Genomic DNA, 19,820 nt, shown 5'->3' with positions numbered 1-19,820 from the left:
GGCAGGGGGCGGGGCGCGGGGGCGCTGTGACGCGTGACGCCGGATCCCGGAAGTGACGCGCTCTCAAGGGGGGGATAGGCGGGGGGGAGGGGGGTGGTGTCCCCGGCCGGTTTGGGGGGTGCGTTGCCCGGAGACGGAAAGTTTGGGAGCAGGAGCAGGCACCGCGGCGGCCCCGGGGAGGGGGTCCAGGGGGTGGTGGCCCTGGGGATGGGGAAGGAGCAGGAGCTGCTGGAGGCGGCCCGCACCGGGCACCTCCCGGCCGTGGAGAAGCTGCTGTCCGGGAAGCGGCTCTCCTCGGGCTTCGGGGGCGGCGGTGGCGGCGGCTCCGGGGGCAGCGGCGGCGGCGGCGGGGGCGGCGGCGGCCTCGGCTCTTCCAGCCACCCTCTCTCCAGTCTGCTCAGGTGGGTACGCGCCGGACCGGGCCGACGCCTGGAGACCCTTATCCCCCACCGGTCTCGGGTCCCCAGAGAGGTCGGGGCTCCTGTGACTCGGCGCGATGGTCTTGCGTCGTGCCCCGCGGCGAGGACCCTTGGAGCCCGCAGCCCGAGTGGGCGCGGGCGCGGGTTCGTGCGGAGCCGGGCTCTCGTAGCTTCGCGACTGACCCGCTGCGAAGAATGGTGGGAGTGCCCAGGTGGCAGCCTCCGCCGCATGGCACAGCCCGCTTTCACCCTTGCCGCTGTAGGTGCCAGCTGTCGTTTCTCACAAAAGCCACCTTAGAGCAAGCATACATGTATCAAATCTCCCTCGCCTCCTGCAGAAACTCTCACGCCTTGCAGAGTCTTGCGGCTGCCCGGAGGAAATTCTGTTGATTTCCTTCTCTTAGGAACTTGGAACCTTCGACCGAGCTCTACAGGACCGGGCTTGGTTTATATTAAAATTGTCCCTGGATTTATCACATTCTAAGTGTTCATCTTTGAGCCCCTTTTGTGCTTGAAGCTCAAATTGTAGTTCCCTGTTTTAACCTAACTGGATTAGTCGAAGTGGCATATGCAGGATTCATTAGGGGGCTTATCCATTAGGAAATAAAGATTCAGAAAGACTTGCTTAGGAAACTGAGAGGTGCTTTAAACTTACCAAGATCTGTTAAAATAAACACTTGAATCTGGGACTGCAAGACTTGAGGGGAAAAGATCACTTTTGTGTGGTTTGGAAGGGGGAATTGGAGGTGCTTTGTCAGTGCGAGTGAAATATGTTCGTTCAGCAGTGCTTTCATAGCCTGTTTTCTTTTCCTTCCTTGTTCTGCTGGGGTTTTTAAGAAGTGGAAGTTCATTTAGAAATGACTTTGTTAGCTTTTGTTCCCCATTAGTTTATGTAACTTCGATTTGAGGGAACTTGGACCAAAAAAGCCCCAGGCTCTCATAAATCGTTAGGTATTAAGCACCAAGTACTAACTTTCCAGATCTTTATGGAAAGGTTTTTTAGAACGCTCCCCAGGAGCTACCTTGGGAGAAGGAAAATCCACTACTGTTAGCTACTATTTCTCCCACCCTTAGAACAGTGCTGGCTTATAGTAGATACTTAAGATTTATTGAATGAATAAAAGTTATCAGTTGGAGGACAGTCAATTTATAAATAAACTGGTAGTGGTACTCACTGTAATTGTTGGCGATTTGGAGAAGAGAGGCATCACTTTAGAATGGGAGGGAGATTAGAGTCTTCTGGAGGAGGGGGAATTGAGCTGGCCTTGAAGGATATGAGGGTTTGGGAAGATCAAGTGTGGTGGAAATGTTCCAGGTGGGCATACCATGATCAGAATCAGAAGTGAGAAAGGGGATTTATTTGGTGCTTGTGGGGCATGAGGAGAACTTCTTTCTTGGACTCTTGGGCACTGATAAAAGTAAGTAAGAAGGACTGGTGTACTTCTGTCAGAGTGCCAGTGTTTCTCATGTTATATCCCTATTAGATTACTGTCTAATGATTCATGGGTGCTCAATAAATATATGTTGAATGTGTGTCTTAGGTCTTGAATCCTACCTGAATTCTTTGACCCTCTGCAGTTCTGATGTCTGAGAGGTAAGGAAAGGACTATGTAAGTTTGGAGGTGTGCCTTTCTCTCCTGAGTTGATGATATGGCATTTGGAGAGTTGCTAGAGCTTCCTTAATCCCCATCATATTCCTCTGAAGTGAAAATCTTTCACATATCTCCCTGCCTTGAGTATAGGTCAGTTATTTTTGATGCTTTCATTCAGAGACTGTTGAGTTTTTGCTAGGATTAAGCTGCTATGTAGTTAAAACAGGGAAGTCTGTTGAGCACAATATTTTTACTTTGGTCCTCCTGCTGATATGTCTAGTCTCTGCCATAAGCTGTGGGTGGTGTCTCCCCTCCCCAGAGTTGACTCCTGGCTGACTCCCGATGCGCCCTGTGTCTGATGTAGAGGCCATAGATGGCTGAGAGTTTCCCAGCCTCCTGCTTCTGTGACTCCTAGGGGCAGGGAGGATCTTCAGGCCCTAGTTACGCTAGGTGTGTCATTAATTAGAGGTAACTCTGGTTGAACTTCATCAGAGGTTTCTGAGCAAATGAGACCATGCATTTAAATAACCCCTAGGCCAGACTGTCTTTCTTTTTGTAGGTTTGGAAATAGAGATGAGTTCCTATGCTCCCAACCCCTCTCTCCCTCTTGCCAAGGACCCTGGGTTATTTAATGAGAGCTGTGGAATTCAGTTCTGGCCTTTGTATTAGCTGTTGTGCCTACCGTTGTTCAACTATTTGAGGAGCTTACAACTGCAGTGGTATAGATGTTTCAAACATGTGTGTTTATTCGTGTATTTATCATCCCCTTCCCTTATTCCACAAAGTTTTGCATGTATTCTTAAACTCCAAATGCCCCCTTCTCTCACCACATTTCTTTTCTTTATCCTGCTTGGGCTTAGGTCTTTTTAAAGTCCTTCCTGGTGACCCTGATACACACAGATCTCCTGAGCTTCTACTTTCGGGGTATATAGTACTGAATTGACTTATGCTTTGCTTGCGCAGCTTTCAGTTTGTCTCTTTGGCCTCTCTAGTGTAATGTTCACATACGGTAACCCGCACCTTTCAGAGTGTAACTGAGAATCCACAAGTCAGTTAAGAAGATTTCTACTAGGAAAAAAAATTGTCATGTTGTTCCGATCCTCACTGTTTACAGTACGTTTATCCAGGCTGTATAGCATTTGATTTAAGACCGCTTGGAGTCAGGCTGCCTGGGTTCACCTTCCGCTTCTACCACTGCCTAGCTGCTTGACTTTCTACAAGCTAACCACTTTGATCATCAATTTGTGTGTCTGTAAAATGGGGACAATATTGTTTTTGTTTCAGATGGTATATGTAACAGGCTTACCACAGTTTCTAGCACATTCTGGTGCTCCCTGGCAGCCATCCTTGATTTATCACATACGGTTTTGCCATGCTGCATCTGCCATGTGCAGATTATTGTGCCAGGCACATTTTACCTGGTGTTCTTTCATACTTGGTGTCTGTTTTTTAAGCCATGGCAGATTAGAAACAGTAAGGGAGAGGACCTGCTCAGGCAGACATATTAATGCCATTAATTAACCAAATGTTTATTCATCATTGACTTTGTGCCTGACCAAGTGATTGCTAGCTGACCTGCAAAATTTATGGCAGACCTAGCACAATATAGGTGCTCTATCAGAATTAGACCTTCTCTTCTTATGGTCTTATAGAGTTTATAGTAGTATGATATGTCTATGTGAAAGATTGACTGGGAAAAAAGAAATCCAGCTCTCAGCCCTCCAGTCTTTGGGAGGTTATTGCCATAGGTGTTTAGAGCCATACACACCTGAGTAGGTCCCACACATCATTGTACTATATCTTAGTTCTCTAATTTGTTTATTATGACTTTTAGCCACTAAAGATTATGTTCACATAACTTATTAATGAAAGTAAGAAAATTTATAAATATACTTTGGTTTTCCATACAAAATGATTCAAATATGTTTGGGGGGGATATTTTGGGGGGAGTTACTAGGCATTGAATTCAGGAGCTCAACTACTGAGCCACATCCCCGGCCCTATTTTGTATTTTATTTAGAAACAGGGTCTCACTGAGTTGCTTAGCATCTCACTTTTAACTGAGGCTGACTTTGAACTCGTGATCCTCCTGCCTCAGCCTCCCAAGCCTCTGTGATTACAGGTATGTGCCACTGCGTGTGGCTCAAATATAATTTTACTGACTTAATCTTTTTTTTTTTTTTTTTTGGTATGGGGATTGACCCGGGTACTTTACCACTGAATTACATTCCCAGCCTTTTATGGTTTTTATTTTGAGACAGGTTCTCATTAAGATGCTGAGATTGGCCACAAATTTATCATCTTCCTGCTTCAGCCTCCCAAGTTGCTGGGATTACAGGTGTGCTCCACCATGCTTGGCCATCACTTAATCTTTTTTTGAGGTGGGATCTCACTATGTTGCCCAGGATGGTCCTGAATTCCTCAGCTTAGATGATCCTCCTGTGTCAACCTCCCAAGTAGCTGGGATTACAGATCTGTACCACCATAATTTTTGTTACTTAAAAGAATAAGCAATATATTTTCTAGAAAGCATAGTTACCCAAAATGTCTAGTTCCTGCAGAGGTTCTGCATTGCATTGATTATACTTTATGTAACCGGACTCCTTTCTCTTTAATAGATACATGCTTTCTGTCTGTATCTTGGGAGCTTGGGGCAGGCACTGTATTAAACTTTTTAACTTCTTGTCCCAGGCACACAGCAGGCATTCACATTCTCAGGTAATGGAGAGTTTGCTACATTGAGGGTATAATGAAAGTACTAATTTCTAGGAAAGCAACTTTGGTCTGAGAATGCAGTACGATTTGGGTTAAAAGTGAAGTCTAACAACTAAGAGGACAAAAGATCTGAGAAAAGAAAATGTTAAAAGAAAACTGATCATATAATATTAAAACCGTAAGTTGAATCATGAGTTAAGTACTGATATATGTGAATGGAAAGATAAAGTGAAATGCAGAGAAATGAAACCAAAGATTGTAGTTGTGTGTACTTGTGGTAGAGACTTGTCCTGGTTTAGGAAAATTCTGTTATTAAAATTTTTTTTTTTAAGTTGGGGTTGGACACAATACCTTTATTTATTCTTATGTGGTGCTGAGGACTGAACCCATTGCCTCACATGTGCTAGGCAAGCGCTCCACCACTGAGCTACAGCCCCAGCCCTATCCTTAGTTTCTTAAGCATGAGGAGAATGAATAAAAATGGGGAAGGTTTCCTGGAGAAATCTAAAAGTTCATAGATAGTTGCAATAAATGTGGATGTAAGTTCATTCTTACTCTGCAGTCTTGTGAAAAAAAGAAAAAAATCCTAAAATAGACATGAATTTCCTGAGATATGAAAGGATTCTGAAATAAGGAATGAAGAATGAAGTTTTTAAAATTGGGTCTCTTTTCATGGACAGTAACAGATTCTCTCAAATGTGAGAATATATGACAAATGATTGTTTTTAAAGTTACCAGTGTTTATTTAAGGAATTCAGACTTGTTTTTGAAATACTGGTTAGCCTAACCTTTCTATTGACATGGTCCTTTACCCCTAGAATGTGTCTGTAGCTTGGCGTTTATTTCTCTTGTTGCTTGCTTGCTTACTTGCTTGCTTATTTATTTATTTGTTTGTTTATTTTGGTGCTGGGAATTGAATCAAGAGGTGCTTTGCCACTGAGCTACATTCCCATCCTCAAACCTGTGATCCTCCTGCCTCAACCTCCTGAGTGGTTGGGATTACAAATGTGCACCACTGCGCCCAGCAGCGTAGAGATTTCTAATGGCCTTGTACCTTTTTTTCCTGCTGACCCTTTTACTTTTGCCCTCCTACTATGCCAGATTTCTTTTGAACATAACTATTTTGAGCGAAATGATCTTAACATCCTAAGGAAGAGGACAACATTGACCATGTAAGGACTGTAGAATGGGAGACCCGGAAACAGGATCTTGTAGATTAGTCTGATCTAAGTTCCTGCTCTTCCAAAAGAATACAAGAATGAACAAACAAACAAACAAAGCAAAACACAGTCCCCTAGTTTAATATTTTCTGGCTCTTCCACTAATCTACCTTAATAATTAAAAACAGTTTTTCCAGAACTTCTTAAATTATCTTTTAAGTGTGATTTTGTTGGAATGGCAGTTTTGTTCCTTTACTTTAGAATTGTTGAACATTATTACTTTCTCTAAAGAAGAATGTGGTTCACTTGTTAAAAACAAAACAAAGTAGCATGCCTGGAAATGACTTCCATGGTGGTTACTTTATATCTGAAAATCCGGAGAGTGCCCAATAATCTTAAACTAAGGGCAGTTACTGTAGTAAAAGAAAATTTACAGAAATGTAATAACTCAGTGTTCTGCATTTTTCTGAGTTCTCTGTTGAAGTTCAGTTCCTACTGCTTTGGTTACAAAAATTGAGACAGGAAACAGTGGAACAATCTTGTGGTCCAAAGAATTTTATTTGTATCCAGTCAGCTGCAGCATGTTCACTTGTCACAAGAGGTTATAATCCCGGTGAAAGTTGCTTGCGTCCTTGGCCAGAAAAATTCCTTCAAAAGATTTTTTTCCCTTTGGTCTGTTCACCCCAGACAGCTGTGAATTTTGGTTTGCAAAAAGGAAGTCCAGGCTATTTCTGCCTTAGTCTTCAGTGGGGAAAGTAAATGACTGGGTTTTGTAGCCCAGAGACAGCAAGGAAACTCCAAATGCGGACAGTGTAGAGTTTGTTTTTGGAAGTCAGGCTCTCCTGTGGGTAGGAACTTGGTCACTTTTTTTGGAGAGTCCTCAGAAAATGTTTCCCAAACTGATTTCCAAACGATTACTGGGAGATTTTCTGTGGTGTAGAAAATTATATTGTATAATATGTTACATTCATAGAACATCTTCAAATAACTTTGGTGTGGTTAGTGTTAATGGTGGTAATACTAGAAATTATATGATATGGCTTCATATTTATCCTTTCTCGGTAATTTGTAGATCAAGTTTGTTTAGTTTACAAAAGAAAAAGTTTTTAAAACAAATCAGTTGTCTCTGCTTAAAAACCAGTCAATTGTATCTGCTTGGGATGTTATTGCTACTATTAAAAATGGTGGAGGTGACTCAGGAAGCAGAGCTGCCTCCTGGCTCACTGAACTGACGAGGGCATGACATGGCCACTCAGGGTCAAGGTCTGACCCAACTCTGTCTTGTGACTTAGGCAAGTTATGAAATTTCTCTGAGTCTTTGTGTCTTCATATGAAAAATGGGTCTGGGACGGTAACTACCTTGTAAAGGGTCAAATGAGCTAAGATATGCAAGGCACACATGTCTGGTGCATGCCTGGGGCTTGGTAGACCTTTGCTGCTAGAACCATCTGATGATCTGATGAGAGCAGATGCTAGCTACCTTCAGTGAATTGGAATGATGATCCTGTTTGTTAAGGACATGTCTTTTGTTGATGTTACCATTTTAAAATTATAATAATTGGTTGCAGAGACTCCCTACCTTTTCATATATGAGGAATCCCATTTTTAAAACCTAAAAATAGTAATAATGGAAATGTTACAAGTTAATCCAGGGAAATAATCCTGTGTTTGCTGTTTTAGAATCCAAAATTTTGGGATGTTTGGGAGAGTGATATTGAGCCTCCCAGTGGGATTATAGCAACATGTTGAATTATATATCTACTGTAAAACCTGTAAATATTCACACTAAATGGATAAATATGAAGCAGTTTCAGGTTAGGTCAAGTTTTGCAGCTAAACAAGTTTATTGCTAACTTATTAAAATACATTTTCATTAAAAAATGAAAGAGTTTCTTGGATTTTTGGATTGTGAGAAAGGATTCTAGAACTCTGCCTTTATTGTAGGAAAATTGCAAGACACATAAATACAAAGTGAAAGATAAGGGCTGGGAATATAGCTCAGTTGATAGAGTGCTTGCCTCATAAGCACAAGGCCCTGGGTTCAAATCCCCAGCACCACAAAAAAATAAAAACAAAACAAAATGAAAGATAAAATCATTTATAATTTTATCATCTAAAGAAATTAACTTTTGATTTTGGCACATGTACTTGGTCTTTTTCTGTGCAAACTTTTTTTTTTTTTTTTTTTTTTAATGGCAGTGACATTGTTTGATACATACTTTGTCTCAAACTTTCACTTAATATATTGTGAACATTTTCCTGTCATTTTCTTTCTTCCTAAGCCTCTTTTTTTTAATGTTAAATTTTTTTTATTTTTATAGACTGTATTTAAATTCATTGTACACAAATGGGGTACAACTTTTCTATGTTTGTACACAATGTAGATTCACACCATTCATGTAATCATACATATACATAGGGTAATACCGTCTGTCTCAGTCTATTATCTTTCCTTCCCCCTCCCACCCCATTTTCCTCTACACCATCCAAAGTTCCTCCATTCTTCTCTTGCCCCCACCAGCTCCCCTCGTTATATATAGTCATGCACTTATCAGAGAAAACATTCGACCTTTGGTTTTTTGGGCTTGTTCTATTTCACTTAGCCTGATATTTTTCAACTTCATCCATTTACCAGCAAATGACATAATTTTATTCTTCTTTATGGCTGAGTAATATTCCATTGTGTATATATACACCACAGTTTCTTTATCCATTCATCAGTTGAAGGGCATCTAGGCTGGTTCCCCAGTCTAGCTATTGTGAATTGAGCTGCTATGAACATTGATGTGACTGCATCACTGTAGTACGCTGATTTTAAGTCCTTTGGGTATAAACTGAGGAGTGGGATAGCTGGGTCAAATGGTGGTCCATTCCAAGTTTTCTGAGGAATCTACTAAACCTCCTTTTAAGTGCATGAGTGGTATCTATAGTGTATGTGAACTTGTAATTTATTTAACATTGTCCATGCCATGGGATATGAGTTCATTCTTAGTGTTCTGCTTTAGAATAGTAGCCCTGTGATCCTTGTAGATAAGTTTTTTGAAAACATTTTTATTTTTAATTGACACAGTAATTGTACATATTTAGGAGGTATGGTGAGATACTTAAATACACATATAAAATGTGTAATGATCAGATCAGTGTAATTGGCACATCTTATCACCTCAGACATTTATCGTTGCTTTGTATTGGGAATGTTCAAAATCCTATCAGCTATTTTGAAATATTCAATTAATTACTGTGAACAGTAGTTATCCTTGTAGATAAATTTTGGACACACCCAATATTTTGTGTGCTCAATAGGATAGTAGAAGTAATTTGAGTATTCAACCCTTGTAAAAATCATGTATGTGCACTTGAAATTAAGGACTCTATAATAATTCTGAAACCCCTAACACCTTCTGGGTCCTAATTGGGAAGTAATGTGCTGACTTATGGCTGCGAAGTGCTTCTTATATTCAAAATAACCTTTATGCAAGCACAGGGTTTTGTTTTGTTTTGTTTTGTTTTCTTCCCAGGGATTGAGCCTGGAGTGTACCAGGCAAGTGCTCTACCACCAAGCTTTATCCACAGCCTCCACCCCTTTTTTTAGGCAGAGTCTTACTGAGTCGTCCAGGCTGGCCTTGAACTTGTATTCCACCTGCCTCAGTCTCCTGAGTATCTAGAAGCACAGAATTTTTAATTGTCAACTTAAAGTCTCATGTGTTGTTCAAAGGCTGAATGTTTAGGAAAGGGCCCTTAACAATACAGCTGCATTGGGCAATATGCTCCAAGCAGAATGGAATAGAAAGCTCTCTCGTGTTCTGTTGTCATGAGAAATTTCAAACATGCAACTCTTGTTACATGCCTCCATGCAATGGGCCCATCCTTTGTCATGGCTGATATTGCACTTATCTGTACCAGGGGTGACTAGAAACAGCATGATGTGTGGAGGTAAATCAGACTTTCCTTTACTGTAACTGGAAAAGCAGTTCCAAATGTCTCTCTCACTAATAACTTTGCCAGTAATCATAGTTGAGCATTCACTGGTATTGGATTGTAGCATTAATTTTACTTTTAGTTAGAAGAAAGGCATTATTAAGTGCTTGCACTGACAGAATTAAGAAGGTAAAGTTTTTATTCCTATCCTTTTGTTCATTCTGTGACTTTCAGCTTTGCCATGTCTGTTCAGGGGTCTTAATTACAACCCTTTCAGTTATAGTGAAAAATTAACTCAAGGATGTTAGTTTTTTAAGGGTACATATTTAATTTAAAAAATTGGGAGGCTGGGGAGATAGCTCAGCTGGTAGAGTGCTTGCCTCATAAGCACAAGGCCCTGAGTTCAATCCCCAGTACCGAAAAAAAAAAAAAAAAAAAAAAAAAAAATTGGTGACTCTTATTCTTATCTGTGAAAAGGTAGAAAAAGTGGTATTGTTACTTGAGATGTCATGTAACCTCACAGAGAGCCTTTTAAAGGTGGACGTCTGCTGGCACCCCAGCCCTCTTTGTCCAGTGAACTATTCTGTTGACTGTTTTCCTTTTGCTCCAATAAGCATTCATTGTGATTTTTCAGTTTTCTTCAAACAAATCCATTTCTCAAGTTATTTTGCCTTTTAAGTTACAGTTCAGTACTACTTAGAAGAAGTCTGATGGCCAGAAAAGATTACAAAGCAGGGCTTTTTGTCTGAGTTGAGGGCTGTTTACCTGAGTTGCTGAAAAAGTCTGAGACCTTCTAGTGTTTGCTTTTAGATCTTTAACTCTTTGCTGGGCCAGGGGAGGAGCCCCAGTCCTGGTTTTGTCACTAGCCTGTTCTCTGCTCCTCTCAGATCCAGCCTGATGAAGCCTGTGCATTCACTCTTAGTCCCCCTTGAGTCCGCCTGCTAGATTCTCCCTTCGTTGGGTTGCGGGGCAGCCATGATAAAGCTTCAGTACAGAGCCCAACCCATCTCGTAGCATTTGAGGAGTTAACTCACGGGCTAACTCACAACTGCTCAGCGCTATTGCTCCTGACAGCTGTAGGTTGGTGTGTGCATGTACATTTTTTATGAGTTGGGGGAATCTTTTCTGTTAAGCACTTTTTACTTTGTATAAGAACTATACACCTTTATTTTCTCAGTTTGTCTTCATAGCTCACCTCCTAGATAATTGCTGTTATTCCCATTTTATAGCTGAAGAGACAAAGATTTAGTGAGGTCTTAAAGTGACCAGCACAGGGCCACATGGAAGAGTACAGAGCCAGGATACTGTGACTCCCAAATTGTCCCTAATGAAGTACTGTGTTTGACTGCTTGGGAGAACTCAGTCTCTGGATGATATTAAAGCCATCATTTACTGTGGCAAAATTTTACCAAAAATATTAATTAAGGTATTTATTTCCATTTAATAATTGCTTTTTTAGAACCTAACTTTGAACTGTGCATTGTTCTGAGCACTTTACAGATACCATTTTGTCCTTTTAACAACTCTTTGGGGAAGGCACTCAGTATAATCATTTTCCCAATGAGAAAACTGAAACAGAGAGCTTAAGTAACTTGCCAGGGTAGTATGCTGGCAGGTGCAAAGCTTGGTTTTGAACCCAGGCATCCTGGCTCTGGATCTTACTCTTATTTATTGTACAACTGGGAATTATTCCTTTTACTCAGTATAATGCAGATTCCTTTGGAACACTTTGACTTTGAAAAGGGAGGTAAGCTATTTGTTTTTAATCATTGGCAATTTCCCTGGAATATAGGAAAGTTAGATGTGAGGAATGTCTGTAAACATATGCCAAATAGTATGTTAGTTTAGAGGATATTCAGAAATGCTCTGCATCTCATGAAGAGAAACAAACCTCCCATACTGACTTTTCAGACTTTTCTAGAAACTGTATGCTCATCTTCTTCCAGAGCTGGTTCACATATTCATAAAATTTACTTATGAGAAAAATCCAGATCAGTCCCCTTTAGCCAGATGCACTACCAGGGCCAGAGTGCACTGAAAGTGAATCTGTACAACCAGTGAGAAACCAGAGGCCTGTGTATTTGTACTTATTTCCAGCTCTACTTTTTTGTTCTAACAGTCTTTTCTCCTCCCTCATTAGTGGTTTACAACCGTATTTTTCATTCCCAAATACTAATGTAGTTTTTCCATAAAGTGATTTTCAGAGAATGCTGTCTGATGGGTCAGTGGCTGTTGACAGTAGCTTGAAGCCTGGGATCATGGGTGATTTACCCTTCAAAGTCCTTCCATGTAGGTATTGGTGCTCCTGCCCCCGCCCCCCCTTTTTTGGTTGGGAGGCACTGGGATTGAACTTGGGGGCACTCGACCACTGAGCCACATCCCCAGCCCTATTTTGTATTTTATTTAGAAACAGTGTTTCACTAAGTTGCGTAGCACCTTGCTTTTGCTGAGGCTGGATTTGAACTTTCCATCTTCCTACCACTGGGTAGGAAGCCACTGGGATTTCAGGCATGTGCCACTGCGCCCATCTTTGGTGGCTATTTTTGAACTCATGATCTTGCTTCAGTCTCCTGAACCTTTGGGATTATAAGCATGTGCCACTGTGCCCAGCTTGGTGCCAGTTTTTCTAATGAGATTCAAAGAGGTTAGGTTTCAGTTTGCAAGACTTTAGAGTCAACTTTCTACGGAGATTGTGGCTACCAGAGAGATGTCAGAGACCCTGGTGGTGGGAGCAAAAGGAAAAGATAATCTAGCTACGTAGCTCTGAAAACACCTGTGGGTCCTATATGCTTAGCAGTAATAGAATTGCTCTATTACTTTTTATGTACCAATGAAAATTCCTCAGATGTTGAAATTGGCAGAGATTCCTGATTTGTTATTTTTAATCTGTTGCTATCTACATAATTGTATGTTTAAGATTCAGCTGGAGAATAGTTTTCTTTCTAGTCACTCATCAGCCATCCCTTTGTCCATCATTAGCAGACCCAGAGCAGACTTTCAAAAAAATTTTTAAGTAAATGATCTTAAGGCTTGCTTTCAAGTTTTAACAGCTTTTATTTTTTTAATTTTTATTTATTTATTTATTTTTTTCAGGACTGAGGATCAAACTCAGGGCCTACCAAGTGCTAGGCAACTACTCTGCCACAGAACTAAGTCCCCAACCCCAACAGTTTTTATTTTTTAAAGAAAGAGTATAGAAGAAATCAGGATCCAATATTTTTTTTTTTACTAGTTAGATTTTTTTGGATAAATTAATAGAGCTATCTCTTTTAAAAATATCCTTTTCTTAAGATGGATATGGTGGCAGACACCTGTAATCTCAGCTACTCAGGAGGCTAAGGCAGTAAGAGCCCAAGTTTGAGGTCAGACTTGCAATTTAGTGAGGCCCTAGGCAACTTAGTGAGACACTGTCTCAAAATAAAGCAGAAAGGACTGGGGATGTGGCTTAGAGGTAGAGTGCTTGCCTAGCATACTTGAGGTCCTGAATTCACCCCTACTGCTGCCAAAAAAAAAAAAAAAAAAAAAAATAGGAGCGGGGGATAAGATGTCTTTTTCCTTGTCCATCATGATCTGTTAGACCTTTGGTTGCCATCATTTCCAGAGACCTTTCTCTAATATATGCTTTTCTGACAATTTTATAGTTCATATACAGAGAGAACAGATGAAAATGGCAGTCCAGGTACTTAGCTGCTTCTCATTCAGTTGGCAGATATTTGTGAAGACCTGATTTTTTCAGGGGAACTTTCACAATCATTTAAAAATATCTGTTTCCTGAGAAGAATGCATGTGAAATTATAAGGTGGTATAATGTTGCTAGTACTAATGAAATGATATAGTAGAGGCTAAACCCCAGATTTTCTTTGATGTTTTTAATCTATAAAACTGATTTCTTAAAATATCTGGTTTTTGTTTTTTGTTTTTTGTTTTGGTCTTAATATTCATGCTTTTCTGTTGACTTGTGGAGTTTGTCATTCTAAAAAAAAAACCAGGCCAGGTGAAAGGGAGATGGGAACTCTTGTGCTTCTTTATAACCCTTCTGTAAGTCTGAGATTGTTTATAGAGTATGCAAAGGAAAGCCCTGTTTAGCGATGGCTCTGGAGTGAAGCTGTCCGAGTTCAAATCTTGCCTTCGCCACCTACCAGATGGCAGATACAGACAGTGTTCCAGCTTCTTTGGCTTAGTTTCCTCAGCTATAGAGAACTTCTCATGTAAGGTTATGTGAAGATCGTTGAGGTAATGCATATAAAGTACTTAGAGGCAGCTGGAACATAACAGTGTCAGCCGGGATCTTATTATTTATGCAGAGGAAATCCAGTTGCCCTCTGTTTAGTCGTGGAGGAGGCTAATACTGTGCTGAGGAGTTTAGAGGGGAAGGAGATTGGCAGTGGGTAGGGTGGTTTGGAGAGCCTTCCCCACACCACATCGTTTTCCCTGAGAAATGGAGCTTGGGCTCTGCGTTTGTAAAAGGCAAAGACTAAGGTAACTGACAGAAGATCAGTGTGGGGCAGGCAAAGGAACTGCTGGGTGAAGGTAGAAGAGCTAGAATGGGAAAGACAGTGAGTACAAGCAGTTGTCTGGCAGGAGTGGGTGGGGGCCTCCTTGGAATCAGTGGAGGTGAGTAAGGTTGGGAAGATGGGCCAGTACCAGATTGTCATGGATTGCATGCTGGCTTCCTGGAGTTCAGACTATATCTCCAGGCCTTTTTTTTCTGGTAGGGGGAGGTGAGAATGAATGAGAATTAAAACAATTCAAAGAATTGTGTTTCAATAAGATCGTGGAGTAGTTTGGTTAGCCACTTCCTTAGGGTTAGCTGTGTGGTAGCGGGAGGGATCTCCTGACCACCCTGGCTCACTGCCATCTCCTTTAAACTCTTTGAGCTCAGCTTTAGCTTGTCAGTGGCTAAATGGCTGAGTACTTCTTGAGAAGATAAGTTATGCTGCAGTGATTATGAGTTCAATAACTCTGAAATAAATTTTTGGTTTATTAAACATGGTAGCATCTCTGTACCTTTGGGACACTGTAATGCATTTATTGGGTGAGACATTTATTCCACCCCTTGCAAAAGCTTGGTGTGTGTATGCACTTACTGACCCAGTAATACCATGGCCTGGGTTGAATGGCTGCTTTCAGTGTGCAAACATGCTTTGACTTCAGAACCTCAGCTTTTGGGCTGTCTTCTGTCACAGGAGAAGTGTGTTCCATTTATTTATTTATTTATTTGAAAGAAAAAAAGAAAATTGAAGTATAAATACAGTTGAGTGCATGGATGTTATGTGTACAGATTAATCTATTTTTGCTTATGAATACATTTGTGTATCACCACTACATTTCCAACACCCTGATAGGCTCTCTGTGTTAACTCTCAGCCAATACTGTTCCTCCTTGAAGTAACCACTTTTCTGACCTCTTTCACCATGGAGTTTTGCCTGGGAATATTTTGCCTTTTTCTCCACCATCCACCCAGCTCCACTGTGCAGTGGAGTGGAAGCAGGGGAGGGCCTGTGTGTGCCAACACATTCCCAGACTCACATCATCCTCCCACAAAGTCACAGACCTGAGCTTATGTAATTTGTCTAAACTCAGACCCATCTCTCTGACTCCAGAGTCCATGTTTTTTCCATTGCACTGTGCTCTGTGTCTGCATCTGACATTTACTGTAATAATTATCATTATCATTAATGAAAAGGCCTCTTAGACCCTTCAGTAGTTTTTATGGTGGTCAGAACCCAGCACTTAACACCCAGTCATCATTTCTAAGTGTGTTTAAATGGTGAAAAGCTTTCTGCATCTGTCTTTTGGGAAGTAAGGGGAGTTGTGCTGATTTGGAGCCAAGCACAGTGGCAATTTCTTCATTTAATGAGCACCTCTTTTCTGCCAAATCATGTGCTGGCCAGTCGAGTTATTGGGAGAAATGAAGACTCAATTACAGCCTTTTGATCTTCTGATGGGGGAGACAGGCAGATAATAATCGTGTGATGAGTGCTGAAAAATGGAGGGACACTGGAGGGTCAGAGAGGAAACCAGGAATGGGGCTTGGGAAATGTTCCTCCTGGAATAGGTGATGTTCAAGTGGAATGTAAAGCTAGCAAGAGTTGTCTAGGCAAAGAAAGGAGAAAGAGTTGTTGTAGGCTGGAGTGAGTGTGTACAAAGAATGGATGTCTGGAACACCTTCAGAGAAGTGCAGGTCATTGCTTGGTGTGTAGGAAGGAGGCAGGTGCTTGGGGTAGGGAGAGAGTAGCAGGCAGAGGGCAGACCATCATGTCCATGGTACTGTGTGTGATTTTACAGTGAAGGTAATGATGGCTTTGCAATTAGGAATACCTCTTCAAATTCTTGGGAAACAGGTCACTGGGCCAGAAGTGCAATATGATTAGGGTCTTGATGGAAGGCAGCAACTGTGGATACACAGAGGAACCCAAATTTGATGGAGATGGGATGAATAGAACTTGGCAACTTTGGATTTGCAGTTGAGAGGCTGATCTTCTACTATGCCTTTGCATCAAAATAGGACATTAGAAGGTAAAATGGGAAAAAGGAATTTTGTGGAAGGACCAGATGTGTGTGTGTGTGGTGCTGGGGATTGAACCCAGGACCTTATGCATGGGAGGCAGGCACTCTTACCAACTGAGCTATATCCCTAGCCAAGGATTGGATTTTTATGTCATAGATGAAATACTCCCCCACTCACTGTTTAGTGGAGAGATAGTAATTGCTCCAGTACTTATTTTAGTGTGCATTGGAGCTTGTATGTAAAGACCTAGAGTTGTTTGATGATTTTTTTTTTTTTTTTAAAAGCAAGCAGAGAAGTCAGACTTTTGGTTTGTTTTAATCTTTTGTTTATGGTAGTGGAAGCTAAATTTCCTATTGGGTGTTCCATGGAGAAAACCCTGAGCCCTTGAACTGAGTGGGAGCTAGTAGTAGGGAAGTAGCAAAGGCAGACCTTCCTACTCCTTTCAGGATTTATGTAGTTACTTATTTACTGAAAAGTGTGCAGAAAGCAAAATCAGCACTTCTTGTGACATGACTTTTAGTGTGAACTCAAAGGGTTTTATAAAGTTTAAAGCTGACCCTGTGTTTGCTTTGGACTGAGCTCTACTGAAATAGCTCCCTTTGTGTGCACTGGGTGACAGCGGGGGATCCTTCATCCATCAGGGCTGTGGTGTAGAACAGGGCTTCCTCACTCTGGCTTGGCTATGAGAATGATTCCTCATGAAGCTCAAGGATCATGTGCATAGTACTGAAAACTTCTAGAAAAGGCATATCAAATTTTGTGATTGATGCTGTCTGGAATCCTAATCCTTAGTGAACATTAAGAAACCCAAACCACACCCTTTGTATGGAGAGGAAGCTTTTTGCTCTTGTCAGCCAAAATTCAGACATCTTCTTACCCTAACTCCAAGTTTTCTGTTACTATAAATCCTTGACAGCTTAGAATGAAGGATGGTGGTGTATAGGACACAGAATCCTTCACTGAAGAGCAGTGGCAGTGTAGCTACAGTCACATGTAACAAAATTGCAACATACATTTCTTTCTCTTTTTTTTTTTGGTACCAGGTATTGAACCCAGGGGTGCTTAACCACTGAGCCACATCCCCAGCCCTACCCCTCAAGTCCCTTTTGTTTTCGACAGGTCTCACTAAGTCACTTAGTGCCTTGATAAATTGTTGAGGCTGGCTTTGAAATTGTGATTCTCTGGCCTCCACCTCCTCATCTGCTAGGATTACAGGCATGTGCCTTCATGCCCAGCACAAGACACTTTTCTTGCCCCTAGAATCTATACTGTGCTCTGAATCACTATGAGTCCCTGCTTCTCCAGTGTTTAGGTTATGCTCCAGGACTGTTAGGGCTTTTGCAATAACACAGCTCTTGTCTGCCCAGTGGTGTTCATTTCAATTTTAAGTTATAAGTAAACACTTGGGCTACATGAACAGCACTTTATGAAAGCTGAGCATGTATGACCTTAGTTCAGTGTTGTGATGAAATCAAACACTCATAATATGACACCTTTCATGAGACATGATCATTATTGTGCTGCATGGTAATTAGGGAAGCAGGTCCCATAAGTGACTAATTAGTATTAATTTTTATATGACCAAATCAAATTTTCAGTTTCTTGTTTGTTCATTTGTTGGTTCTCCAGCATCTCTAATTAGTATCGCCGTCAGCATTTTTATTGATGCCTTTGTAAGGCTGATCCTCATCATTTGACTACTCTGACTCCCCTGTGTTAAAACACCAACTTAGGGTTCCCTTTCCTGGCAGCTCCTTTGAGGAGGTAGGTGGTTCTTAGCCCAGTTTCTCTCTCCTTGCCCAACTTAGTCTCCTCCAAGTAGTTCCTGTGACTTCTCCCTGACCCCAGTTGGTCTGTGAGTCTGAGTTCTTTAGAGAGTAGGAGCTCCAGACCCTGTGGGCCAGTGGTCTGCCCAGGGATGGGACAGCAAATGCTGTTGGGATGAGAGCGGGGTTCCTTTACCTCTGAGAAAGAGTTGGCACCATGTTTTATGAAAGAGGATGGATTGAAATGACTGAAAAATTCTTGACTATCAGATGGTAGGGACTGAATAGACATTTATTTATAGAACTACCTTATTCTACTGTGGAATTGATTGGAGGTTAGAGAAAGCATCAGGAGGGGTACTTTGATATCCTGGTTAGAGGATCATTGAAAAGAACAGGATACATTTTGGATCGATCGAGAAGCAAAATTGATTTGGATTAACATTTTGACCTTCGTGTATCTGTGGCATGTAGCAGTGGATAGTTGTTTGGTGGTCAGGTACAGAACCTTCTGCTACGGTCCTGTGGCTGTGTATTGTCTATTTTTATTGTGGTTAACTGGATCTACTGTTTGGCACCTTAAGGCTGAGTTTCCTTTCCTGTACTTTGTAAAACTGTCAGCTTCTGCAAAGGGGAATTTTATCCTTCCCTCACATAGTTTTGACCCATGTTAGGCCCTGTGTTAGCACGAGATACAAAAAGATGATCAGGTATCCCAAATAATACTTTTCACTTTTAGCTCACACCTGTAAAATGGAGAAAGGTTGTTCATGTGCCCATGACACAAACACGTAGTCACAGAGAGATGAACAGACTTGTTTTAGGTTATATGTTGCAAATATTTACCAACTAATCACAAGTTAGGGAAGTCTAGTTTTGAATTTAAAACTAATCAATCAGGAAGATTGTTATTTTCTCCCCAAATTTAGGCAGATGTCTAAAATATTCATTATACATGATTCTTAGACTGGGCTGCTTTATGAAAAATTGATAATTAAAAATATCAGAAATTTAACAGTACTAATTAAAGACTCATAGTTTGTCCGACAAAAATGGTTATCACATAGCAGACCCATCCTAATGAGCTTAGAATGATTTAGTCATCAGCATTTGATTTATTCAGTGTTTACAGGAAGACACTGTTCAATGTATTTTTATTTTATTTTATTTTTTGTGATGCTGGGGATGCAACCCAAGGCTTCCTGCATGGTAGGCAAGTGCTCTACTACTGAGTCACACCCCCAGGTCCAATGTATTTTTAAATTAGTTTGGGAGACAGTAAGACTTTTCTAAGGGTGTAACAGAGACAGTTTCAAAAGTTGTGTTAGCCAACATTGAGTTGGCTAGGATGGGGAAAACAGAAGTAAAGTAACGTGTCAGCCCATTTTCTCCTAGGAATCCTCCAGGGTGTAGTGATAATTTTAGGTTTATTTTGTGAAAAATGCATTTGTTAATTGTTAATTGACGTCGTTCAATTATTTGAACAACTTTAGAAGAATAATTTCCCCCTGAGGAAAGTGAGATGAGCATTAATGTTGTATCATGGACACCCCAAACAGTATTTATTGAACATAGGCTTGTCCCAAGGCTCGGTGTCTGGGAGCAGGGTCAGTTGTAGGGTTGTCTTTCTGAGCGTGCTGGGAGCAGAAGTGAGAGGGCAGAGCTGACCTGGATGATGGGAGAACGGGGACTGCAGGCCTTCTGGAACTGAGGTATATGACCTTGGGCAAACCGTTTGA

At 41.1% G+C, this 19,820-nt stretch overlaps 1 protein-coding gene across 8 annotated transcripts in view; it reads left to right on the top strand.

The window, feature by feature from the left end:
* Positions 1–151: 151 nt before the first annotated feature.
* ANKS1A (ankyrin repeat and sterile alpha motif domain containing 1A) overlaps positions 152–19,820 on the top strand; it is a 184,938-nt gene continuing 165,269 nt past the window's right edge. For 2 of the 8 annotated variants that reach the window (XM_079147206.1, XM_079147207.1), the window contains exon 1: positions 156–401. In XM_079147206.1, the coding sequence (XP_079003332.1) occupies positions 208–401 (194 nt within the window). In that variant the 5' untranslated portion in view covers positions 156–207. Of the gene's footprint in view, positions 402–19,820 lie in introns of all 8 variants that reach the window. The other 6 variants (XM_079147210.1, XM_079147211.1, XM_079147209.1 and 3 more) reach the window with 5 other exon arrangements.

Source organism: Sciurus vulgaris (genome assembly GCF_902686455.1).
Source record: "Sciurus vulgaris genome assembly, chromosome: 7".
Classification (NCBI taxonomy): Eukaryota; Metazoa; Chordata; class Mammalia; order Rodentia; family Sciuridae; genus Sciurus; species Sciurus vulgaris.
Note: the sequence above shows the minus strand (reverse complement) of the source record. Positions and strands in the feature narration are given on the sequence as shown.